Source organism: Pseudopipra pipra, chromosome Z (assembly GCF_036250125.1).
Source record: "Pseudopipra pipra isolate bDixPip1 chromosome Z, bDixPip1.hap1, whole genome shotgun sequence".
NCBI lineage: Eukaryota > Metazoa > Chordata > Aves > Passeriformes > Pipridae > Pseudopipra > Pseudopipra pipra.
This window is the reverse complement of record NC_087581.1, coordinates 38,336,277-38,364,034: the sequence shown is the minus strand read 5'-3', so window position 1 is coordinate 38,364,034 and position 27,758 is coordinate 38,336,277. Positions and strand designations below refer to the sequence as shown.

General features: G+C 39.2%; 1 protein-coding gene across 2 annotated transcripts; it reads left to right on the top strand.

The window, feature by feature from the left end:
* The first annotated feature begins 2,382 nt into the window (after positions 1-2,382).
* LOC135406546 (fructose-1,6-bisphosphatase isozyme 2) lies at positions 2,383-18,129 on the top strand. Of its 2 annotated transcripts, none has more exons than XM_064640863.1 (7): positions 2,383-2,671; positions 5,281-5,443; positions 6,343-6,435; positions 11,962-12,102; positions 13,317-13,454; positions 16,082-16,107; positions 17,819-18,037. In XM_064640863.1, exons 1-7 carry the CDS (start codon positions 2,391-2,393, stop codon positions 17,910-17,912), a joined length of 936 nt encoding a protein of 311 aa, XP_064496933.1. In that variant the 5' UTR covers positions 2,383-2,390; the 3' UTR covers positions 17,913-18,037. The 2 variants fall into 2 exon arrangements, with proteins under 2 accessions (XP_064496933.1, XP_064496932.1); XM_064640862.1 differs by having other exon boundaries at positions 2,384-2,671; positions 16,082-16,201; positions 17,819-18,129.
* The last annotated feature ends 9,629 nt before the right edge of the window (positions 18,130-27,758 follow it).

Here is a 27,758-nt window from a genome sequence, read left to right as displayed (position 1 = left end):
TCTCCCCAAAATGGTAATTATTTATATAGCTTAATCATTGAGTATAATTGTTCAGGTTTTTATCATTCAGTGGGATCACAGTATTTATCAAAACAGGGTGAAGTTTTCATGCAATCCAATCACGTGCTTTTATCCATGTTTTATTCTTTCATTTATCTTTGTACACTGTGATATTTAAGGAAAGCTTGGTTGTAGAGTCTGGGTCCTTTACATATTAGTGTAAGTAGGTTAATTTCTTACTGAAGGAGTGTTATTTGAGAGCAGCTCAAAGCATTGTCCTTTATATATACTAAAAAAATCCAGTAAAAAACATTTGGGGAATTTTCAGTTAAAAAAAAAGAAGGCAAATAGTAGACTGACTAGCTCTGAGAAAAACACCCTTTGAACCACTAACTCTAAAACAAACCTTCTGTTAGAAGATAATTTGAACTTTGTCTTTTTGACTGATGTAAAAGATCACTTGGAACCAACAGAAGATCTACATGTGATGTTTTAATAAATGTTAGAAGCCATAGGCCAACACCCTCCCCCCCCCATTTCTTATTTACTAGTTTGTTTTGGTATGCTTATGATATTCTAGCTACACAGAAGAGAGATTTTGCATTAAAAGCATTTTAGTACTCATTAGGAGTACTGGTCAGGCTGACAGCTACCATGATAATAAAATTAATGTGCAGAATGTAATAGTTTTACGTTAGGCAGCAAATCTCTTTGCATGCATAATGTGAATCCCGTCTCTTTCCTTTATTAATTGCACCATGTGCTATCCCACAGCTCCCTAAATATAGGTTTTTTTGTAAAATCTGTTCAAAGAAAGTCTCCTAACAAGGCAAAATTGCTCTGGAATATTTGTCCTGTGATGTGGGTGGTGTCATATACTTTTAACTAGATCACAGTGGTAGAAAAATCTTCAAGATTGCTTTCTTCTTCCAACATTGCCTTAGAGATGTAGTGCAAAACCTGCCTGTTGCTTCACCTGAGCAGCTCTGCTCACCAGTCCTTCCTCCATCTTAAAACAGGATTGAGAAAACATCCCCAAAGCTAACCATACAGGAAGCACTGAACTGTGTCTTCCTCCTTGTGGCTAGTGTTCAGTGCTGTCAGTCTCTAAAACCTTTATTTGAGGCTAATTTTAAAGTAGAAAACCTTAGCATTCAAATTCCTTTGAAACTTTACAAGTAATGTATTGTTAATAGGTGAACAGACACTTTTAGAAAAATTCAAAGAAGTACTAAAGATTAAAAAAGGAATGCAAAAGGAAATCAAAAGACTCTTTGCCTTCACCTGCAGTTCCTATTGACAAAAAAAAATTAGTTATATGTTTTGTTATTGAATTTTGTTTCTGCTTTTTCTCCTGCATGATTTTAGTGCAGTAATTTGGGTTAAAGGAATGATAACAAGGAAACTCAAACTTTTCATCTGTAATTCCAGAATTTCTTGGTTTGCCTTACGGGTTTCCAGATCTTCTGCTAAAAAATCTTCCTGCCTTATCTGAATGGGAAGACAGTGCTGTCATTAAATCCCATAATTCCAGCATTCCAGATAGCATGTATCTAGTTCACTGACATTTCTATCTAACTTCGCATTAGCTTCATGTGCTCCAAGTATATTGCTTGTGAGGAGTTACTGGCAGCATAATTGCAAATTTGGACATACCTATATTTACATGGTGCACTACAATATGAAAGCCGACATAAAATTTCATTTTGTGAGTTATGACACTGACATGTTTTTATCAGAGAAGCCTAATTTGTAAATTATTGATGACATAATTACTTTGTAACTAGTTGAGCCACTGCTCACCAATAATTCTTGTTCTTCCAAACTCTATAATATAATTACAAGCAGATCAGACTAGGAATGAAATTGTTAAAAAGGGATTGCAGCAGACCAACTAGAAACATAAACCGTCTTTAATAAATGCATGCCTAGATGCATCCTGAACTTCCCATTGATTGCCCTGGGATGTGCAATACCCCTTCAAACCCCTCTCCTTTTTGTTAGCAGCCAAAAGAGGGTGAAGAAGCAGGGATTATGGTAAGGGAGCTCCACTGCCCTCATTTCTGATGCCTTGCAAATTGTGCACATTGCCTTGGTTATGCTGAGCCCATTGCTGAGCAGCATCTGCAGGAAAGCCATTTCCAGCTAAGCAGCCAGCAAGAGTTTTGCATTATAATCAGTCTAACATACAACAAGAATATGTAACTAGATCTGCACATAGCTACTTTCAGTGTGTGGGGAGACCATGCAAGCAGTGGCTGCTAAGCTGTAGTCCCATCTCAGGCTCCTTTTCTGCATCTCAGTGGAGCCATGGAGCCTGCCTGGGGTGCTGTTATTCTGAGCACTCAATCACATGGTCTCAGAAGCATCTTAATAAATTCTGACCAGCAATGCAGCCAAGAGCTTTGCCTCAAAATAAAACAGCTCCCCGGGATCTCAACACAGCAAAAGAGCATCTTGTCTGGCTGAGCAGACAGGAACTCTGCTACCTGGTAAAAATGACTGACAAAACCCCCTTCGAAACGGATATGCTGACTCTCACGCGATTTGTTATGGAGAAGGGACGCCGTGTAAAAGGAGCAACAGGAGAGCTGACACAACTGCTCAACTCCATGCTGACTGCCATAAAGGCCATTTCCTCTGCTGTCAGAAAGGCAGGCCTTGCCCACATGTGAGTCCTACCTTGAGATACAGGGAGGAAGAGGAGATAGAGAGACAGCTACTTGCACAACAAGGCTGGGGAGTGGGCAGCAATTCACAAATACTTTGGAAGTGTCTTTTTTTAAGCTGAGTGAGGTCAGAGCCTGGATTATCAAGAGTGGGAAGCAGGAGATCTCTCTGAAGCTTTTTAATATTGGGCACAAGATAGACATTTAAACTAACTGCTGTTCTGTAATATTTTACTCTAAAAATGGAAGTCAGAACTTCAATGTACTGCTCACCTTGTTATCTCTTGTACTTGTTGATATTGAACTGTTTTAAAATCTACTGTGAATTTGCTGAAAATCAGACCATGATATTTTTAATGTAGAATATCTCACTGTGATATTTTCTGCTAGGATCCAAGTCCTCTGCTGAACTGTGCAAATTAGAACTTGTCTTATATCTTAGCTGATTTTCTACCTGTCTGCTGTATATGCAATGGTCTAAAGCAATAGCCCTGTGAGAAACGCCCTCTGCTGCCATGCATTTCTCCTTCCTTCCTCAAGCAATATCCCTCAATCAGGGTTACCGGCAGGGAGTCTTAATGGGCCCTATACGAAAAACAATGTAACCACTGTCATCTAGTTCTGTAGCAAATGGAATAAAGAACTGCCTAAGCAAAGCCTGGAATGTTCTGAGCTGTTCCTCACAGCCAGGTGAAATAGACATCAGTCTGAGTTTTTTAATGGTGATCTATCTGAAGTTCTTCAGAGATATGGAATGTCCTGATAAAGTTATGTATTTAAAATAGAAAGGTTTTGATATGTATTGAAAGATATGTTTCTTGGCATGCCTGAGTATGTACATATACATGCATGCATGAAAGAAATAAGGAACATATTTGTAAAAGAAAGGCAACATTTGTAATTTGTTCTGGGTTGGTTTTTTTTTTTTTTTTTCCTTCCCCTGGAAACACCAAAATGCCTGACACTCTGGGTTTTTTTTCTTTTTTGTGCTCCTGTTGATTATACGGTCCAAGTCCTCAATGCTCTTTGCAAATCATGAATTCAATGTCAGCACTATCACCCTGACTTTACAGGCATAGATCATAATAAGTAGAGAGGACATGAGACATACCCAGAATTAACAGCAGCATTAGGCTCCTATACCCTTACCGTTATACTGTGCTTTAGTCCTTGCTAGTTGCAACTGTTTTACCTCCCTGTCTTAGAAGAACAGTTGCTTTTATATCATTTCTATCTTTCAGTAGGCAATGTCTGAAGTATTTAGTAAGTACAGAGAAACTATTTGGTAGACTAGGGGTAGAATAGTCACATAGCCTTCTTCCAGTCAGAAAAAAACCCATCCATTATGTTTAGAAGCAAATGTTTCTTTCTATAAACAAAAGCTTCAGATGTTGAATCAAAAATATCTAAAGTATCCAAACCACAAACAAGTAACTTGCACTGTTTAAATTACTGAAACTAACTATGAAATTTCAGAAGTTCCCTTGGCAAACTTTCACCATAGGTAACTGATTTGCATCCATCTGCATTTGTGCAGTTAAAGAAATCTGGTTTTTCTAGCCCCTCCTGTGATGTGTCTTCTTTAATGTTATAGAGTTCAACATGAATTTTTAACAAATTTTCAATTCAAAAGTCATAGATCTGAGCTGAAATTGTGCCTGAAAACACACAGACTGAAGAATATGTACTTAGTACTCCCTGGCAATCATGGTCCTTTCTAGTACCCTAAATTTGGCACTCAAAAATAGAGTGTAGAGAAGTATTCAAAACATGGAATACTTCTGAAAAGCTCAAGCAGCTTTGAGTAAGACAAAACATCTACCCTGGTCCCAGCTAAGGCCTACCACTCACCAGCATCATCCTAGGGACTAATCACTTGTCCCTTTCTCCTTCTCTTTTTTTTTCTTTTTTTTTTTTTTTTTTTCCCTAATGAATAAAAAAGCTCTATCTATTCCCTGCATGGTTTTTGTATTTCTAAGATGCCCAGATTATGCACATTAGGTCTAAGCAGTGCTTCGTCAATTGGAAATCTCAGAAACATATACACTGTTTTCTGTGCCATTAGCATGTTGCTAAAATATGCACATTGCTAAAATGTAAAAGACCTTGATCCTGAGATACAGTTCTGTATGGCAAATTACCTGGGGATATCTTTAAAGTCTCTGATTTTGGGCTGGCTGGGGACTGAGTGAATGTGGGTTAAAGGAGACAGAGCTCTGAGCAGCCAGCAGCAGAAAATAATGCAGATGCCAACGGCCCCTTCTGCTTCCTCAAAGCTGGTGCTGACTGCTTTGTGGGGCTGCTAGGGAAGCCTGACCCCTGCTTGTTGGGCTGTATGCTCTGCTTCTGGCCTGGAGAACATCCAAGCAGAAGCAAAAGGACCCAGGTAAAGCCCCAAAATAATACCGTCGCCCTTTCTCTTTCTCATGCATGCTTTATTTTCTAGCAGCAGCAACAGTCTTATAATGCACCTTAGTAGTTTAATCCACAGATTAGGTAAAGGTGTGGGAAGATGAGAAGAAGGAGCCACCCTGACTTGTTTTGGTTTTTTTCCTAAAAACCCGTAATGTTGGCCTCCCTCAGGTTTCTTGACATTTTTACTATTCTGTAGGTTTGGTATAGCTGGCACTGTAAACGTAACCGGTGATGAAGTGAAGAAGCTGGATGTATTATCCAACTCCTTGGTGATTAATATGCTCCAGTCCTCCTACAGCACATGCGTCCTCGTCACAGAGGAGAACAAAGAGGCCATCCTCACCCCGAAAGACAAGCAGGTCTGTGCAATCCGACGTTCAGGGGGGTTATGGGCTCAGGCAGCAGCAGGTGGCAGTCTTGCTTCAAGTATGAAACCTGGGCTTGGCCCCAAAACCAACCCTTCCCGGGGGAATTCAGAAAATTTGCATAATTTCTGTGTTGTTTTGATTAATAACTGTGGTGGATGGCATGGTTTCAACAACTAAAAGACATGTGGAGGATAAAATTATTATTAAAGTTTTGCAAAGCAGGGAGAATAATTTTTTTTGAGCTTGTTAACAAATCCCACATTCCAGGTGTAAATGTACTATTACAATGCCTGACCTGGTTTTGGATTACATTAGTACTTAGGCAAGATAAAATCAGATGACAGGCTGGCAGAACTGGGTTTTATGTTACATGTCCAAAGGAAACACCTGACTGCTTCGTCAGGCTTCCCCCAGGAGGGGATTCTATTGCAGCAGGATACTGCTCATGCTGATGTAACCTACCCTTTCCCGAAGACTTTTTCTTTCTGCCTTCTTTCCCTCAAACTTCACAACACAGGGAAATCCTTTCATTTGGAACTAAAAGTAACAAAACAAAACATATTTGCTTGAGGAAGTTACATACTTCCAGAATGCGTCAGTCCTTTTGCTTTCAAACGGTTTCTTGCACTGCTTGGCAGCAGAGGATTGCTCCTTTCTATCATCTGATTTTGTGCTGTCTGAGCAGAAATATGTCTTCTCCTGTTTCTTTGGCAGGCCCTCAGGGAGTCAGTATTGTACTGCAGAACCAGCTGAGTCAGCAGTGCGGAGTTCTCTGATGAGCTGTATCAGGACTAAATGCAGCCATAAAGACATGGGATTTGTCAAGTAAAAGGAAATAATAATGCAAAACAACACATCATTTAATGCTTTCCTTGCCACTTCTGTCTTAGGGCAAATATGTGGTTTGCTTTGACCCTCTTGATGGTTCATCCAATATAGACTGCTTGGCACCAGTAGGAACTATATTTGCTATCTACAAAAAGGTAAGAGGATGGATGAAGCACACATGGCATGATACACTTGGTGAAAGCAAAATGTCTTGGGTTCATCACCTTGCCTAGTTTCTTTCCTAGGTCCTTTATATGTCTCTGGGAAAACAGTGGAAGAGGTAACACTTGAGATTTGTGAGTGCTAAAATGCTGCCTGAATTCCCAGGAAGGGGACACTCAGCCCCACAAAATTGTTAGGTGGCAGCACTTCCTTCCTCCAATCACACAGGCACCAAACCCTCTCTCCACCAGGACATCTGGTTAGCTTCAGTGATCCTTGACTCGCTGTTTTGGTGCTGATGAATCACAGTATTTGTCCTCCTGGACACTGACTGGAGAGGGCTGGCAGCTCTGGACCATATCATGGTTAGCAGTGTGGTGACCTCCCAGCATAAGCTGCTAAGCCTGTTATGGATGGGAATTTATAAGCATGGTAGTGATGGAGGCTGAAGCAAGCAAACACCTGCATTCATCGGGGCCCTGCCGGCACGTTTGCTCCCATGGGGCTGCACAGAACATCAGCTGTGCAGCCAATTACAAATGTTAATAGTTACAGTCATGCCAAGTCTTGTGATTTGTTTGCTAATCTCCCAGCAGTTGGTGTTTTTCCCAAAGGCTGAGCTCATGGTCTTATGACTATGGGAGGTCCTCAGCCATTACTGTTGTGAAATAACATTTTACAATACTTGTGACTTCAAAGAAGTCTTCGCAGACCTCAACGCTACACTTCAAACAAATGAAGATATGTTTTTAAAGTCTGTCTCATCTACTAACTCATAATTTGCAACTGGCTAGTCCTTGGTTTTTACCTTTCTTTTAGGCAATACACTAGTCATCACTGTTGAGAATATACATATACTAGGGAATCAAGTAGGGACAAGAGGGTAGTGGCACCAACCAAGTTCTGGCATATGGCAAGCCCTGGCATATGGCTGTCCACACTGTTAATGGTTAGTGCAAACCCACACCACACATGCAACACAGGCCAGACAACACTAAGAGGATGTCTAGGTATGGTTTGTGGAAAGAACAGTCTACAGACTACCTGCAGTACCATCCAGTATCTTGCTTCTTGCAGGGAAGAAAGCTTATCTGTGTGGATGCAATCCATGAAACATGCTCTTTTGGTAAGCAAAGGGGCCCCCACCCTTTTCATTTATCTCTCAAGAGATAACCCAAATGACAACAGCAGCTCCCTACATTTACAGTAGGCAGTAGCTGCATTGTCCACTATTTTAAGGGTGGTAAGAACCATCTTACAAATACTAAATACTATTTTTCTCTTTAGAAATATTGTGTTAACTTACTCTATGTAACTGCAAAGGCAATTCTCCAGTGATTAATACAGCTTAGAAGGTTGAAATACAGATTAAATTTCTCTGTCACCTTGAACTCACCTATAATATGTGAAAAGACTATGGACTGCCCAGGTTCCCTAAGATTCTGCTTCAAAATAGGAGCATTTGCCAAACTTCCAAATTCTCAAGATTTCCAATGATTTTCTGATCCTTTCACAATTGTATTACATGTTAACATACTTCCTGTAAATACTGTTTCTAAGTTACTGGTTTCCATGTGGGTGGATACTTTTCAGTGCTTCCTAAAAAGGAAATTACATTGCTTTGTACAAATAGTTCATATCCAAATGAAAATGCTGCTGTTAGGACGAAGCAATTTGTCAATTATAAGAACAATCCTACAAGAAAACTTTCAGTTTTCCCTGGAAAGTTAAAAACAATGTTGAATTTCCTGGCTTTCACTTGCATAACACTTTCCATTAGAATGCTAATTACAAAGTAGGTCTTAATTAATGTGCCTTCATCTCAGACAACATAAAATCATAGCAACATGATTACCTTTAAACACTAGTAAATTCAAAAGCTTTGAAATTATTAAATAATAATAAGTGCTCTATTGATTGTTACTAAAGGCTAGTGTGAAAAGTATAAAAGTGATATATTTATCCTTGTGGATAAGAATCACTTAAGACAGAAATCATAATCTCAGGCCATTTAAGGTTCACGAACAACATTTTGGAAAAGCTAGAACAATTGTAATTCCAAAGGATGAACCTTAGCACCTATCTGATATTTGGCACCTGCCAATTTTCAGAGGAGTGCGTGACTGATTTTCTACCATGTCTTACCTTACCTTCGTTTCCAAAGGCACACTCCTCAGAAGTGAAACTTTTGGCTCATTTTAGGGGGGGGGAAAAAAAAAGGTAATAAGCATTTTTATACAAAGGCCAGACCTGGCCAAAACATTTAGAGGTGAAACCAGTTCGCTGGCTGCTCCCAATCCAGAACATCCACCATGGTGGAAGGTACCATTCCCTCCTGTCAGAAAAGCACTGCATCAGTTTCTTAGAGAAAGCCACTAAGAAATAAATGCCATCTCAGGCTTATTTAATTTTTCACCTGGCTTTTGCTTTTGGAAACATAGGTGGTGGTGTTAAAAAGATGAGAAACATCAAAAAGTGGGGCTGAGGGAGAAGCCTTGCTGAACCAGCAAGGGATAAGTCCTTGATGGTCGCTGCCACTGAGGGCCTCTCAGTTGCTGGAGTGTCGGGGTGTGGTGATAATAAGTGTTTTTTGCTTGGATTCTTCCCAGATTTTCATGCCACTGAGCTGAATCTACAACTCTTAATTCATGCTGTATGAATATGCTGTGAAACTTTTTTGCTTTATTTCATCCTGGTTTTAATTTGGAACTTTTCCCAGTGCCTCTGTTGTATTTTATTTGCTACCCTTCATTGTCACGAGGACAATGTCCTCCCCTTCATGTGGTCCCTTACAGAGAAGGTATAAGAATTCAGTGTAAACGCAAAGGATATTCACAAAACACATGATACAAATGGAGACCTGGAAACCAAGGTCTCCCAGTGCTGATGAGAACTCCTTCACGAGATGTTGGACAAACCATACATGCAAAAATTTCAAACTCAGATATCACCTGAGGGTATCCCTATAGTCAAACTCTGCAGACCTTGTTTCATCTGCTTCACATCAATAATGAGTGAAAGTGACTGTGTCAATGCTTGTCAGAGCTTTTCTGCAGTCCATCTGCCTATTTCAGTGCTTTGCATAAAGACCTTCAAAGACATTTACTACCGCCATCATAGTCAAAACATAATAGAAAGGAAATCCATCTGAGCACCTGAAGGAAGTGAAAACACTCAGCAGCTCTCAGAGTGGACTGGCCAGCTTAATCCCCTGGTTTGTTTCACAGTACTTGGCAGGACAGGACTCCTACAGTCCTAACAATGATATATCAGCTCCTACAGTCCTAACGATATATCAGCTGATCTGTAGTTTTTTCATATTAACAACCTTTGCAAAATGTTTGTTTCAGAGTGAAATTTTTTCCTACTTTTTGGAAGCTAGGTCTTGGAAATACAGTTGTGAATAAGAATAAAATAACAAGCGAATTCTGCCCAACTGCCTATCTCCTGAAGGAGGATTCCTCTGGTTTTTTTCAGGATAGTCAACAAATACATACTTTTTCAGCCATATAAACGTTTTAAATGAATATCATATATAAACAAAAGCTACATATATTGTATATGTACCATGTTCTAGAAAACAAACCTCTTTGCTGCATTTATATAGAATTATTTTTTATTTAATGAGAAAAGTATACAGAAATCTATGACAACCATAATAGGTTTGCAACTAGTTGTGTGAATATATGTTTAATTCTGCATTTAATGGTGCAAATAATTTGTCTACTATACAACCATTTTTTTTGATGTTGGGATGTATGTGCCATGGGGATGTATTTTTGAAAGAGATGTAGGGCATAATAGTTTTTTCTGTAAAGATTGTTTAGCAAAGTATTAGCCACTATCCATCAATATTCAAAGCTCTGAAGTATACAAGAAAAAGTTTTAAGTAGTCTTCCTTCACTATGTGCATTACAACCTCTCTGAATAAGCAGCCTGACATAATTTCAAGTGACTGTACCACATGTATTTATAGAAGCTGTATTTCAGCTCTCATGAAGTGCTGGTTGGCAACTGGATTTTTTTTTCCACAGAAGAACTTGCAAACAATAATAACAAAAAGATTTTAGAAAAATACAGCTAAAAATTGTAAGTGAAGTAACAAAACTAGCAAAATCTTTCAGCTGAAAACAAAAACATTTTGATGTGAAATTACTGTTTTCATATGCCAAGAAAGATGTAGTTTCAGCATCCTACATTTCAGTTTTCCCCTACATGTTGGCATATAACAATGAATGGGATCACCTTGCCCTGATGGGCACCCTGATAGCTCCTCACTATAGGGCACACCAGAGAATTTCTCTGTAGAAGGAGAGGTATTTTCTTTTGAAAAATATCTATGGAAGGCATTCTTGTTTTTTTAAAGAATTTACTCAATATTCATCAAATATTTTATTTTGTACACAAGACAGTCTTCACTGATTTTTATTTTTTTTTTATTTTTTTAGGCGGATATTCTGGGCTAGGCCTGCCATTTCTGTTGAGCTGCTACTCAATCTAATTAAGCCCATGCAATCACTGAGAAACTATCTGAGTTTGGGATAATAAAATACTAAACCAGGGTCTGAAGAAAGAGGAGAGATTCTCATTTTAATTCCTCATGAACCACCATCAAAACACACACAGAAAACCCACCACAACTGGCAAAGTTTTAAGTAAATATTAATATGAAGCATACCCACTTTGTGGTTGCAGGAGGTGAAGGCTGAAACCAGCCTTCCCAAGTACTCTTGGCTGTTCTCCTTACCCTGCCAGACAAACTCTTTCAAGCTGTAGCTGAGGCACAACCCTAGAGCTGGCTGGAAATACTTGCACCAGGTCTGCTTGGGCTACTGGTGTTCAGTGATAACCAAAGAGCCAAATCCAAATGTGAGTGTTGGAAATTGAATAAAAGTGTGAAGTAAAATGCAATGTATGTTCTACATAGAGTCATATATGCATATCTCCACACATGCACACTTCACATCATCAAATACTTTCGCTATTTCATATACAATATGAACATTTATATCCCTTCAGTTAACTATCTCTTCATTAGCAGAGACCAGTACACAAACTTTGTTTCATCATGTTGCACCATCTACCTTTTTATTCTGTATTATTTGAAACATTTTGTCTGTAATGTTAATTACAATATTTATCTCTCAGTAATTCCCTCTGAGGCGCATCAGTATGATAGCTTATGTTATATTTACAGAAAATTAGTACCTCTGTTTGGTCTCAGATTTCTGATGATCTTGAATTATTAGCCTGGGCTGTAATGCTAAGGTGTCAACTTTCTTGCAGATGACGTATTGATTGTGTGACATGTATAAAGTAACAAACTCTAAACGTCCTGTCACAGCATGCACATGTACTTGTATCAAACTTGCTCTGAACTAGTGGGAACAATCTCTGTTTTGTTGTTTCAAAGGCCTGCATAGACACGAAAAGGAAATCTGTCATATTATTGTTGAAATATTGTTTTTAGTGTTCATCATCAGAATTTAACCTTCAGTCCAATGGTAATTTTTCCTCAGGAAACAGATGATGAGCCCTCTGAAAAAGATGCTTTACAGCCCGGACGGAATACTGTTGCTGCAGGCTATGCCCTGTATGGTAGTGCTACACTGGTTGCCCTCTCCACAGGGCAAGGAGTGGACTGCTTCATGCTTGATCCGGTACAGTCGTGGTGTTAATCACATTGCCACTATCTTTTAGAGTTTTCTGTGCTTGGCTTTACTTATTTTTGTTAGTCCTGGTCTCTGTAATCTACACACTCTGTGCAATTCTTTTTTCATGCCCTGGAGCATCTCATCTCCTCCTTACAAGTATTTATTTAATAATACATGAATGACCATGTTGGTTGCAATACCCATTTGTTTTTTTTCCACTCAATAGAGGGCAAATTAAGTTAAATTCTTAGTTAAGCATTTGAAACCCTGTTCATTCAAAACAACACTTAAGAAAATTTAATCTGAAGAGTGCCTTTGCCTCTACTTAAAGTACTCCACTTTTACCTTTTTCTTGATTTTTCTGTCTGATGAAAAACATCAGTATGTTCACTATTTAGCCTGAGGCAAGGGCCATTTTTTTATATAGTTCATTTACAGTGATGTTTGATTTCTTGAATGCAGTTTAGTTCTATCGCTGTCACCTAAGCTGCATGTCCCAAAATTTGCAAAAGCACAACCATGCCTATACAATTGGACATGTGCCGCTCCTTGGTGCCCAGCCCAGGAGCCAAACGAGTATTACTGTGGGAGTACAGGAAGATCATTCATTTGTAAAACCAGCATTAGATGTGGACAACAACGTAGGAGGGTTGGGGTTTGGGTTTTTTTTATGTAAAAGGATGCATTATTATCAAAACTTCTTTTAACCTTCATAAATAGTCTCATTCCGAGTGGAAAGAACTGGGAGCTGAACTGTTCTGGTAAGAGACAGAGAAAGAGAACATGGATGTTGAACTCGAACTGCAGACAGCACCACCTGGAGGTAGCTGACCACATTCACTTCAAGATATTTAGACAAGACAGGCAAGAGGAGTTAAAAAATCACAAGACAGTGTAATTTCTTAATTTGCAGCCTTATGAATTGTAGACAGAGATTCATGATCCATCCACTCTGAGAGCTGACTGGTGTTTCTTTGATATGCTAACTATTACAGTCAGTTTGCTTTTTGTTTGTAGTACTAATGTGACAAGTTTTCATTAACTTAATGCAGATATTTTGCTTTCTGCTCTTTTTGAAATACTGTGGGATTATACACCAGCCTGGTGCTGGAAGGACCAAGCTGTTCTAGCATTTCTATCTCATCCAGTGTGACAACTGCTACAGAAAGTCAACGAAATTTTCTGCTGCTTGCTAATACCTCATCTATCCTGTCCTGCAGGCCCTTGGTGAATTTATTTTAGTGGACAGAGATGTTAAAATCAAGAAGAAGGGGAAGGTATACAGTCTCAATGAAGGTTATGCAAAGTATTTTGATCCTGCAATGACAGAATATTTACAAAAGAAGAAATTCCCTGAGGTAAGAAAATATTAGCATTGTACCCAATGTACTGTGCACTGGCAAGCACTGCATTCCATGCAGTCTTGGCTGATGGGAAAAGATTTGAAGGCCTCCCTGAGTTCAGACCCATTTAACCCTTTCATGCCATCAAATTAATTTTGGGTATATATCTAATTTTTTTTTTTTGGTGTCCTGACATCTTTTGTGACTTATATTTCAGTAAATAAAATCATAGCTTGTTCATCAATGTGTGAAAAAAAATGTACTGAAGAACTAGATTTTTCAACAAAGCTCTGAAACTGTGCTAGCCAAGTTAGAGTGTATGGTTGTTTTCTAGCTTTATATGAATATGCAGTTCAGTCGTGTGCACCTGGGCACTTAGGGCTAGATTCCACGTACTGCCTAGAAGGTGATTGCAGCAATTTGGGTGGCATCACAACCCTGCATGGGACTTGAAGAGGAATTGACGTATAGGGCATGGGACAATACATTCTTATTCAGACAGGTCACTCACCCTATATTCCTCTGGCCACTAGAAGCCAAGAGAACTAAAAAATCTTATTTCATTCTGTGGGTCAAGCAATAACCTTAACAGAATGGAGAAATTTGTCTTGTATCTTTTTCTCATCACAGTCTCAGTAGTGTGTTTTAAGAAAGTGTGTCTCTGTCAGGGCAAGAAGCAACTAAAATTGTCAGTGGTATTGCATTAACTTAGAATGTCCTGAGTTTGAAGGGGACCCACAAAGGGTCTTTCACACAATACTGCCCATGTTCACACTTAAATTGTGTAAATAATCTGCACGTGAATAGGAAATCTGCTATGTTCCAAACATGTCTGATGATTTGTACACAGGTGGAACAGCTGTGCAGCTCATGCTCAGTAAATTTTATAACTGTGAGTTGCAGACTCCTTATTTGATAATGTCATAGAAGCAATCCTTAGCGATCTGTTTCAGGGGCTGCTTATTGTTGATACGTTATGACTTTTCTTAACGTTAAACAAACTTTTTTTAAGACTTCGTTCATTACCTTTTGAAACTATAAAAGAGAGTTCTTCTTTTGATAGTATTTTTCAAGTTATTTTGAGACTGTAATCACATCTTTCCCAGACTTTAACGGCAAACGTGCTTAGATCTCTCTTTAATATGTTGTAAGGTGTTGTTTTCTTCTGATGTAAAATTTTCACAATTGTAGTGTCACAAATGCAAACAGTGTGATGGAGAAGCTATCATTTGAAGTCTAAATATGCAATTTTTTGAGTGTAAGCTATGAAAAACAAGGGAGCAAACACTTAAAAGTATTGTTCATTTGTGCCTTAAAGTAACAGGACCAGATTTAAACAAAACTCAGTATAAAAGCTCCAGGCTGTGTCTTATCCATCGCGTCTTCCACAGTTTGTATTATTTTCTTCTGAATTTTTTATAGTTCTCCTAATATTCTCCTATGTTATTACACAGGCTGGAAGAGGTCTGTCTTCCACTTTTACTATCAGCTATATGAAATACCTGAGTTATATGATTAAGCATCTTAAGACTCAACTTCCTAGTGTTCTGTTGCATTATAATGTGTGATTTCATGAGAATCTCTTCCCATTTTAAAAGAGAGTAATTATCAAAACTTCACAATTGCATAGAACAATTTGGAAAAGTGATTTTAAAATAGAACAATTTTTTGTCCTATTTATGTGTTTTCCTCCAAGGTGTTTTTTCTACCAGCTAACCTTGTGATTTTTTGGGAGAAGTGTGAGTAACATGATATCTGAAGGTCTTGGAGCTGGCATTGCTGAACAAGTGCTTCTCTGGACCCAGTATCAGCACAGGCTGAACTTTCTAGAAAGCACTAAGATCTTTTATTAGAAAACTGATCCAGACAAAAAAACCCATGCAGATATCTTTTCAAACTTTTAGCATTGCAGTACATAAATATACATGTGTATTAAATGTGCATTTGGTCTACTGTATGTGCTTCTATTTGTTCAAGACACCTTGCTTGTCTTCTACATTTCCTACCTTATCATTCTTATGACCAGCAAACCTGAGACTGACATGAATGCTTCCCTGATAGCTCTTGCTAGAATGACCTGTCCTTCAACAACATCGATATCTGAGCTAAGAGCAAGGAAAACTACATTCATGAATAAATTGCTATTTCTCAAGCTAAACTGTAGAATGAATGCTATGACCAATTTCACCATTATCAAATAAGCTAGAAGGTAAAAGCTGGAGTCCTCTGGAAATTGTCTGGACATGTAGTAAAAAGTGGCATCCCTCTTCATGCTCTGGCTTAGGAACCAGTGAAGAATCAAAAATCAAATATGTACCTTGTGCTGTTAATGTGAAGTAGTTTTCACTCCCTTTTTTTTCACAGACTGGGGGTTGATTCTAAATTGTGCACTCAAATTACAGGCACCCCAGTTTGCACACTGTGAATGCAGCTTTTCAAAACACTTATTTGAGAACCCTGTAGATGATCACTACATCTTACAAAAGGCTACACTTCAGGCTGGTTTTAGTATTCACAGTATCTGTAAGCAGCCACTGATTTAAGCAGTTTTTCTTTCTGTTCCATAAAAAAAAAAATGACATTTTGCCACGCTACTAGCTGTCTAGCCTGGTAAATATAATGTTTTACTTTATGTTTTTCAGGATGGCAGTTCCCCATATGGTGCCAGGTACGTGGGCTCCATGGTAGCTGATGTTCACCGTACATTGATGTATGGTGGGATCTTCATGTATCCTGCTAATAAGAAGAGTCCTAAAGGAAAGGTATATAGTTATACTTCCGTTCTGCCAGCCTAATAACTCTGGTACTACCAGAGGTGTAAAAGAATAGTTTAGGTAAATTAACAGATAATAATTTTCCATCTCTGAAAAAAATTATTAATGTATATGATGGTCAGCAATCCAATCTAGGCAAGAAATTTAGGCAATTGCCAATTTAGGCCATAAATCTTCCTGTGTACTTTTATATTACGAACTACTCAAGTGGTTTTCACTGCAACCAAGGACTTCAATTTTTCTAAAGATAAACATCATAGAAAACCACTGACATATCTGTGCATAACTGGCAGATACAAGACAGATCTAAGGAAGACCTCTGCACTTTAAACTGGCAACTGAAATTATCCCATGAAAGAGTGGGATATGCTGAACTCCAGAGAGGGTTTTGTCCAGTGGTGGGAAACCAAGTTTTCCTACGTAATGTTTCCGAAGGGCACTGAGCTTACTATCACCACCTCTGCAAATGCAGGCTTCTAATACCTGCTCAGAAAAACTCTGTCATTGGAAGATGGGTTTCATGCATGCTGATATCAGTATTTTGGTAAAAGGTGGTTTCCCATTTGAACATCTGTACAAAACACACTGTGACTTAATGAGGTGCAATGCAATGCAGTGAGTCCCTGAGTGGGCCATGAACCATAGTCAATCTCACCTTGACACTATTTAAGCTTTAAGTGGTATATTATGGTTTTATTACAGTGTGCTAAAGACATGATGGGTAGTGAAATCCTGTGTTCAACCCATTTCTCTGTCTTGATAGAGTTACATTCTGTCGCACTTCCTTTTCCCCAGAAAACATTCTCTCTTTTGCACATATGAAGAGCCCTTTAAACAAAATGTGTACTAATAGTTCTACATGAGCACTTCACAAATAAACCTATAGAAATAATGTCTCAAAAAATGACCAGCTATCATCTAGGCCCATTTAAATACAGAAACTTTTGGCATATGTCCCAAATCAGTTTTCATTCCACCAGAGCACAGTCATCCCAAGAGGTAATATTTTAGAAAATGTAAACAGATATCAGGGTCCAAACTAAAAGGGGAAATTTGCTTTTAATAATAACTACATTTACTTCTGAAAACATAGCCACCATCTGGGTGAGTTCAGGTCACTAAGATCTATGCATATTTCTGAAGAGAAGCAATCAATACCTGAAATTTGAAGCTGGGAGCATCAAGTTTCAAACTCTAAAATATCCTGACCAAACATAACACAATTGTCCCAAGCTCTGAGGTAGCACATAAAGGAAGATATTTTGGCTTTTTTTTCCCCAGTACTATTAACTTAGCTGGCTTAACTGTTTTCCTGATGTCTGTGGGCCAGTTACTTTTGACATTTTTGACAAAATGCAGTTTCACTGGTGCTGCATATCAGTATGTCAGCTTGGAAACAAGAGTGGTGGTGCTTGGATGCAGGGTTGGTATAAGGTGAGAAGAGAAGAGTAAAGAAGAAGGGCCTGGCTTGAGAGACACTGCTACGTAGGTCAACTGAAGTTTGGTACAAAATTTTCCAAAATCACAAAAGGAAGGCTGGGTTTTGATAAGTCTGTTGATATAATTTCCCCCAAAGGCAATCATGTGTTTCCTCTTTCTTTCTAGCTCCGACTTCTCTATGAATGCAACCCTATGGCTTTCATCATTGAGCAAGCGGGTGGGATGGCAACTACAGGGACCGAAGCAGTGTTGGATGTGAAACCTGAGAATATTCATCAGAGAGTTCCTCTTATACTTGGGTCTCCAGATGATGTGCAAGAATACCTTGCTTGTGTACAGAAACACAAGAAGAGCAGCTAAAGGCTTTTCCACATCAGACCTTGATCGTCCATTTTCAGTCTACAGGAAAAGCCATACATTTCAAGATAGTGGATTCTAGCAATTAACACAGTGAAAGTCCCATTTTATGCGAACAAGAAAAACAGTGAAAATAGTTGATGGGGAAAAAAGCAAAAATTTAATTTCTCCTTGCAGGAAAATGTAGAAATCCTTTTACTCTGATTTATGCAGTGCAAATGTAGAGGCGGAGTCCTGATTCCAAACAGAAACTAATTTATATAATAGTAATAAAAGGAAGTGAATTGTGTCAGTATCCCCATTTGATCTGAAGCTTTACATCTGACATTGCATGGATGGTGTAATTTGAAACAGGATTTCCTCATCAATATTTGCAATGCCCTTATCTGGATTTTCTGCCAGAGGCTTTCTTGCTGATCCTTTTTATTTTGACAGCCCTAAGAAGAGCAAAAGTCTCATGCTGTCTGAAACAGAGGCATTTTAAGCTCCAAATTATATGTGCCTTAGGTAATGAATAGAGATGAAAAGGCTGCAGTGTTGCCAAGGTATTTCATTTCTCATAAGCACAGGAAATATCTTGTGTTATTTACAGACAGGCAACTTTCAATGGTGCAAATTACAATAAACCATTGCTATCAATGTGACACTCAAACCATGCCTTTTCCCTGTAAATCCATTGTTCTCTGCAACTGAAGATGATACAAAGCCATTTACATGTCCACTTTCTTTTACTTTGAAAGGTTCTTGTTTCAGATTGAAGCTTGCCCTTTTACACACATCATACTGCTGTGATGTCCCACCCTTAAGGGGAAGGAAACACCCAAGATTCATAGATGCTCATGGTCAAAAGAAACAACAGAAGTCAAATAGTCCACAAAAACTTACAAAGTTTTATTAGTAAATTACACACTTGGCATGGAAACTGGTACAAGTTAGTCCCTGATCACCCAGTATAAACACACAGGTAAAGAGGTAGGGTGAAAGAGGAGAAAGAGAGAGAGGAGTGAATTAAAGAGGAGGGGGAGGGAGAGGGAGAGAGAGTCCTAGCTCCAGCATTGATCCAGCTGAGGGGGAATCCAGGGTCCTGAGGGCTCACATGTGCCTGGGCTTTGTGGGGATACCTTTTTGTAGAAAGACTTTCCTTGCCTCGGAGATAAGTTTCTTGCTTTCTATGCAAATTTGTTATCATGTGCAGTCCTTTCTTCTAGACCTTTCTGGAAATGGGTCATAGGGCTTTGGGTGTCTTGTTGGTCTTGGTTCGCCCTACAGTCCATGCCCACTTCTCAGCCTCATTCCTGCACTGTGTTGTGCTTATCTACAGGAGCCACAACAAGGACGTTTGCCCTGGAAAAGTGTCCCTCTACCTCTGTATGGCCCCCTTCTCCAGCTCAGCTACATCCTGCTCTTTCTCACGTTGTGTTATTGCCAACAATCCTTTTATTACCAACAATCCTTTGTTGTTATTACCAACAGTCCTTGCTTGGCACCACAGTCATGGACTCTCCCCCTCGGGAGACATTCAAAACTCACCTGGACATGTTCCTGGGTATCTTGCTCTAGATGATCCTGCTTTAGCGGTGGGGTTGGACTAGACGATCTCCAGAGGTCCCTTCCAAGCCTAATGATTCTATGATTTTGACATCCTCTACAGCCACCCATCCTGTTGGTCCTCTGGTGCTATATCTCAGACTTGACATTGCCTAAGGAGATCAGAAATCACCTCTGAAACTAGCAGGCATTCATTGACCAATAAGAGCAAAAATTAGCAATTAAAAGGAATGTGTGATTACATTAAGTGATAAGGATGTGAAAATTGGGCTTTAAGTCACTTTAAATATTAGACACATTTATAACCCTCCTGTCCTGTTATATGAACTTTCTTAGGCGATCTCCTTAATGTAAGCAACTCTTATGCCCTCTGCTCGTTTTCACACCTGCTCCACGCTCTCAGCTGTGCTGGTACAAGACTTTATTAAGAACACATTAGGAATTACATTAGGACATAGAGAGGAATTAAAAATACTCCTGCCAAGAAACTCCAATAGTTATTTTTAACTTCCAGCTGTGTTCTATTATTCACAAAGAAGAGGCAGGCTGAATTTATGTGGAGAGAAAATTATTCAGGGTGAGTATTTACCCTTAGTTATTGTTATGCCAGGTGTAGGGATGTGATTTCAGTACTGCTTCAGGTATCAAACCACTCTTTCTGCGGGTGTTTACCACCCGTCCTCCCTCCCTCTCTCCCACCCTTCCTTAATCCCTTAGTCTCTTAATCCCTTATTCCCTTCATCCTCCCTCTCTCCCTTAATCCAACCTTCCTCCCTGCCTTAATCCCACCCTCCTACCCTCTCCCCCTGCCTCCCCTTCCCACTCTCCAACCCTCCCTTAATCTCACCTTCTACCCCTCCTCCCCATCATTAATCCCTTAATCCCACCCTCCCTCCCTGTCCCTCTCCCTCCTCCTTCCCCCCCATCCCTCCCCCCCTTAATCTCCCTCCCTCCTTTGCCCTCCTTCCCCCTCGGTCCCCCCTCCCCCTCCCTCCCTATCTCCGTCCCTCCCTTCCTCCCTCCTTTAATCCCTTAATCCCACTCTCCCTCCCTCTCTTAATCCTCCCTCCCTCCCCTGTCCCCCTCCCTCTCTCTCTTAATTCTCCCTCTCTCCCTCCCTCCCTCCCTTATCCTACCCTCCTTCTCTCACTCCCCACCTCCCTCTCTCTCTCTCCCTTCATGCCAACACACTGGAGTAGACTGTTTCACAGGTTCCTAAACCGTAAACTACACATTCTGCCATTTGCTCTTACGTCACCAATTACTGTAGTGTGATGACTACTATAAATCTGAAGCATGTCCAGTAGTGACACTCACGAGAGCTGGTTGCCATAGTTGTCAGACCTAACTTGTGTTTCATTTCACCTTGGAGTAGGGGAAGGCAGTCCCTTCTGGAAATGCTGGGGCAAGGTCCTGAAATAATTTGTTTAAGTCTTATGAGGGCTTATAGGGTATACTCAATGTTATCAGTGCCTTGTCAGCATCCTGTCTGTTTGCGTTTCTTTTTTTCCCCTTTCTCTTTTTTCCTTTGGCTTACCAAGATCTTTGGTGGATGCTACTGCAAATAAGCAACAATTTTGCAGGATACAGTAACTGTTACTATGTAGGAATAGTTACAACAATTTTACAGGGAAACTAAGAATGCTGTGGTTGTAGGATATTAGGGAAGATCACAGCAGCTCATTTAATTTCTATATAAATTCAAAGTGTTTTCATGTGACATCTCTCTCAGAAAGAACACCAAAAAAAGGGAAGGAAAAAAAAGCTGAATACTGTTAGCAGTACTTTTTCTAAAGAATGTATCCATCCCTAGAATGTCTTTTAATACTAGAAAGCAGAGAGGCACATCCTACAGGTAGAACACAATTTAGCTTCCTTTTGCTTAGTTGTGGTTGTAGGGGATGAAACTCTTTCCATTAATCATATTTCCTAACAATATCCTCCATATTGCCCAGGTAGTTTAACTCCTCTAATTGGAAGAGAAATTACTCAAAAAAGTGCTTGATTTTTAAGCTTCGTAAAAAAGTTTAAGAGAAAAACAAATGAAAGGTTATACTAACAGAAGAATGCAGATTACAACCAATGGGACAAAGAGAACCATGTAACCGGTGGTGGCTTGAACTGATCACTATTGAAAATGAGAGATGTCACATACTCTTCTGTTCACACCAGGTGCCTTAAGATGTTTTTGTGATGTTTCTGTGCACTGAGAGGCTCTGTCTATGTATTGATTAATCTCCCAATTTATCAAAAAGTTATATATACAGTTTTAATCACTTGATTAATAAGATAAATCTGCTCAGACAAGGAGTCTAGCAAGCTTCAGAGCTGATGCAGGATAAGGGATAGAAGCAGCTGCATGTGGTTGTATGTGTGTGTGGGTGCAAATGGAAGAAACAAAATCTCATCTCAGTAGGAGCAAGCTGTTTGGATTGACCTAAGCAGCGTTGGGAGAAATACCCTGATTCAACACCACTGTGCTGGTTTAAAGGTAAACCAGCAGAGGAAATGAACTCAACTCAGAAGAGAGAATATTAACCCACAAAACCCAAATGTATAACCCAGCACCCTGGGGTATGAACAGAGTGGTGTTCTTTGGGCCCCCTGAGTCCAAGGGAAAAGGAGAGAGGAAAAACCTGTTGGTGAGAGTGCTGTTGCAGTCTGGTTGAAAAGTGGTGGTTGTAGTCCAGTCGAGAGTGGTGGTCTGCAGTCAGGTTGAGAGCGGTGAGCTGCAGTCTTCCTCTGGATCCCACGAGTGGTTAAAAAAGTCCCAAGACTCCAAGATTATATATCCTCCAGTTCAGGCAGGAATGCTCAGTACCTCTCTCAAGGTGGGGGGCTCCTTAATGGGTGTGAGGACAAGGGCAACCTTCTATCTCGCAGGCCTCTTAACACCCAGTTTATAGCCTGAGGAGTCAGGCTCTATGTGCAGATGGTGTAAATGGTTCATTGATAACAGTTTCTGGGAAATGGCATGGAAGGCTATAGAATAAACAGTTTTGGGTTACACCCATCCAGTAATGAACTGGTCCCAGCTGTTCTAACTAGGACAACCACCCACTGCCCACCATATCTGGTAGCAAAAAAACCCCAAAAGACGACACTGTTCATTGTGAAAAAGCTCAGCTTTGTAGCATGTGACCCTTGTATAACAAGGAATAAGTGATGCTCCTCGTGCGGTGGTGAGACAAAGAGGTTTAATTCAAACTCGCGCGCCCTTTTATCCTTACAGATCATGTGACTTTCTTAACCAACCAGTTTACTAACTCTGGGGCATGCTCCTTGGGCTCTGTACCTGGCACATCCTCTGTGCCACCTCTGGCCCGCCCCTACACATCCCCTCTTTTAATTATATTAAGAAGTCACAAAAACAGTATGAACAAAAATGCAAACAACAATGCAAACAACAATTTTAACAATCAAAACATTATAAAACTACTAAGCTTCGCAGTGATCCGGCACATTGCTTGCTCAGTTGCTTAACTCTAATGTAAACCTTTTAAAACTTTCTTATATTCCTATAGGGTAGTGCAACTTGGATAATTACTTTATTAACTTGGGGCTTATCTTAACTGTCTATAAACTTATAACTTTTTAATCTGAGGGTTTTTATAACTGGGGATTTCAAACTTTATTTAAGAACAGGGTAATCTTAGCAAACTACAATTTCTCAAAAGCGACCTGTGGCTGAGGTAATGTTATTTGTGAGGTGTTTGGTTTTTATTATTTGACCAATCACACAACCATTTTCATTCACACACTCATATCATACATCGGTGGCCACCGTACTGAACACACACATGAACACACACACACACACATTCCAGAGATTGCTTTTCACCACATTGGTCATTTCCTAATGTAAACTTGAAAACATAACATAACTCTTTTCCAAACTTCTGCGTTGCTCTGGTTCCTGTTGCTGTGGTCACATAATTAAATAGGGTTTTACACACCTGGAAGAAACCTGCTTGAGTTCTTTTCTATAACTTTTAGGCATAGCTTTCTCTCCATGTCACAAACCTAGGTATTTCATCCATCGTCCTGAAATCAAATCTTACTATGATTAGTAACTTAGGAGAAACAAACGCCTGAGGTGCGTGCTGCTTTTCAGACCTGCTTCTTTCAGCACTGTCACAACTCAAAAATTGATAACATACATGGTTTTATACAGATGTTCTTACAGGTTACACCAGTTCTCCCCCCTTTTGTTTAAACTTAGCACGTTTTTCAATATGTGTTTTTACTGTTTTATGGATCAGTGTGAAATGCTTGACATGAGAATTTTCCTATTTCATAGGAAGTAACTGCTTAATTTTAATGTTAATCCATTTTAGAGTACCAAAGGTTTGCTAAGCAACTAACTCATGTGTTTTACACCTTTGTGTTTTGTCTAGTGAATGTAGTAGCAGTTATGTTTTGTGAATGTATATCTATTTGCATGTACAATTTCAATATGTTCAATTCAAAATGTATATCTCTGATCGCCAAGCCTCATTTGCATTTAACTCTCTAGGGTGGTTTTTTGACAGTGTGGCATACTTTGATGATGTAGCTTTATTGATTGTTATTTGAATGGTCTCTTAGAGAACCTGTATTCTGATGGAGAATGAATGAAGCAGTTGCTTGCTTTAAAACTCTGGGTATAGTGTTAAACATTTCTGCTTTAGCAGCTTTTCAGTTTCTGTCAGTCATTGGCTGTGGCAGGTCAGGATGTGATTTTGCGTGCATTTGTATACAAATCATACCTTTTGTAACTCACAGGAACCAACCAGAACGCATTTCAAAAAACAGGTAAGGGTTAACAATATCTCAAGGAAATTAACTTTCAAAACAGATTATCAACCTCATAGTATAATAAGCACAATTATAACATCAAAGGATTGTTTTAAAATTTTCTCAAGGAAATGACAATCAGTCCAGAACTATACAGAAGCTTAGTTCATGGCTTGTAGTTTTCTCACTGTTCCGTGGCAGGATTTATTTAAGTCTATTGCAGCATATTGTGTTTTCCTAGATGCATATGTGAAGGCTCTGAGGCCTTTCATTGGTTCAGTTTTGCATCTGGTGTGGCCTTTAAAGGTAAACTGTTGATTTCTGTCACAATCTGTGCTTAAGGAGATGGATTAAAATATTACCACCAAAACTTGCCAGGGCATCTTGAAATCCAGCGTCCTCAGCTGTCATCCTATCCAAATTGTCCTTTCAAAGCTGGAATGTTGGTAAAGGCAGGATTTCTTCCGTCCAGATCTTCAGTCGTGGTCTGCCCTAAATGACAAGCTTACAAACTCAATAGCAACTTACACAGATTTAGGTGGTGGGGTATGACTGAAAAGGCTGTTTTAGAACCAACAGCAGGCTTCTCTCAGTTTGATCCCACTGAAACAAAGCTGCAATGCTTCATACCTGCTGGAAACAAAAACTAGGCAGATTTGCTTTTCAGGATCTCCCCTGTTTTGTTTGCTTTTCATTACCTCGGTATAATTCTCTAATTTTTGGTTTGCCTCTATAATCAACAATTTGTCAGACTTTAAGTTGGAGTTCTCCCCTAGCAACACAAAGAGAGGTTGTAGGTTCCCTCTGTTTATGGCTAAAACTGGTTTTAAGCAACTGGTAGCCTTCTGAGGTTTCTGCAACTCGTGTAAATACAAATGTTTTTTACCTCGAGCTGTGTCACCTGTGTAGAGCTTTTTTGCTGTGTTATCTTTTCCATGGCAAGTCCAGAATTGTGGTCGTTGGATCCTTCCTGAAACAAACTGAAGATCTGCACCTTGGGCAGTTTTGGTTAAAACAGCAGGAACAATTAGCAGTTCATTTCTCGTGGCATTGGTTATTCTGGTTGAAAAGTGGTGGTTGTAGTCCAGTCGAGAGTGGTGGTCTGCAGTCAGGTTGAGAGCGGTGAGCTGCAGTCTTCCTCTGGATCCCACGAGTGGTTAAAAAAGTCCCAAGACTCCAAGATTATATATCCTCCAGTTCAGGCAGGAATGCTCAGTACCTCTCTCAAGGTGGGGGGCTCCTTAATGGGTGTGAGGACAAGGGCAACCTTCTATCTCGCAGGCCTCTTAACACCCAGTTTATAGCCTGAGGAGTCAGGCTCTATGTGCAGATGGTGTAAATGGTTCATTGATAACAGTTTCTGGGAAATGGCATGGAAGGCTATAGAATAAACAGTTTTGGGTTACACCCATCCAGTAATGAACTGGTCCCAGCTGTTCTAACTAGGACAACCACCCACTGCCCACCATATCTGGTAGCAAAAAAACCCCAAAAGACGACACTGTTCATTGTGAAAAAGCTCAGCTTCTGTATGGTTATGCCTTTGAAATGCATAGAATCTCACCTTTCATTATCAAGCTGTGTTTTGGAAAGCTCAGTATCTGGATGCAGCCCAATATCAGGAACTTGCATATCTGTTTTAGTAATTTTACTGTTTTATTCTAATTGGGTTACTTCACCAGTGCTACTATTAAGTGAGGTGAACAGTTTCCTCCTCATATTCTTCCCCCAGATTAGTATTCTCCATACAATTAATATTGGGCTAAAAGAATGCTTTAGAACATTTACTACAATACCATGTACCTACATCCTACATCCCTATTAATATTGCTTGCCTCTCTGTAACTAACTGCTTCTTTCCTTATTTGTACTGTAATACCCACCAAGTACATTTGAACATCTGTTTGGGGCATGTACTCTTCTGTATATTCTGTAGCTGTCTCATGTAGCTTTATTTCTCATATTTGTAAAGACTTTATCATTGTGTAAAACAGTGGGTAAGTTTTTTCTTTTTGCTAATCTTTTTTGTATTAGTGGTGCCAATTAAGTGCACTGATGTCTGTGGAAGAAAGATTTGACTCAATTCCTTTGACTTTTGCTGTTAACAGTTATTCTTTATTTCAGGCATAATAATTAAACAACAAAAAAGTTATTACACAGAACACACCAGAAATCAAAAAATGGGGATTAGCTGGCACCACAGCTCACAGAAGGATTAACTGACAATGTTGCATGACCCAAAGCATTTCATCATCTGTACTTTCTTTGCAACACATGGAAGAGCACACTAAAGCGATATAAGAGACACAAAAAGAACAAAATCTATGTTAGCTGTGGCTCAGCTGGAAAGGAATATTGCTTGTAGCAATAGGCTCTGAGACCAAATGATGAATTTGCTTCTTTTAGAAATCAAATTAAAAGTATGAACACAGTAACACTAATTTGTTAATGTGTGCTTTCAGAAACATGAATAGGAATTTAGAGCTAAGTTCTGAGGTAGAAATACAAGAGAATTAAGCTGAGGAAAGACGTTAATTTTTGTGGAACTTCTGACCATTTCTTATCTTTTCTTGGATAACCTCTGGATTGGAGCCCTCACTGATGTCATTCAAGTTGAAAACCTTGGACTGTTGTCTCTTAAAATGTCATCATTGTCCTGGACAGATCTTCAAAAGTTTCCTTATGTCTTAAAAAAAAAAAGCTATTGGCTGAAATGAACACTGTCTACATAGTCAAGCTCTTTAATGAAAGTCATTAGTAATAAATACTGTAAGATTTCCTCTATGTTTAATATAAAATGTCAAGAATAAATACAATAAAAACAAATAGGCAATCTGAATTCCCAACTTGGAAGTTCTGTTTGTGATTACCTAGTCTGGCCTTTGTAAGAGATGCATAGATATTCTGGAAGTTTCTACATCAAGTCAGTAAGTTCTGAGACAAAATACTCAAAGACTTCTGATCTGGATATAATGACACTGTCAGAAGGACACTACCTACCAACTATAACTGGGTAAACTAACTCCCTATTTGTCCTATTAGAGTTTTTACTGTTCATCATTCCCAGTTTAAATATGCTTAACTTCATCTTCATGTCACAGAAACGTTTAACTGCTACAAAGTTCCATGACCGAACAAATTTCCATAACACTAAAAGTTAGAAGCTTACATATTGCTACAATATTTTTAAAACATGATAAAAAAGATGTAAAACTGACAAAAGACATATAGTAAAAAAAAAAAATGTTTCTTCTGTTATATAACATTGCCAAACTGCATGCTATTAAGGAAACATACAGGCTACAGAATTTTTCAGTCAGTATTACATGCAAACAGGCAGCACTCATGCCCTGATTTATAGCTCAATGCAATATAATGGAATCTGCAGCAACCTGCACAGTCTAGACAATTGTTTTGGGAGCAG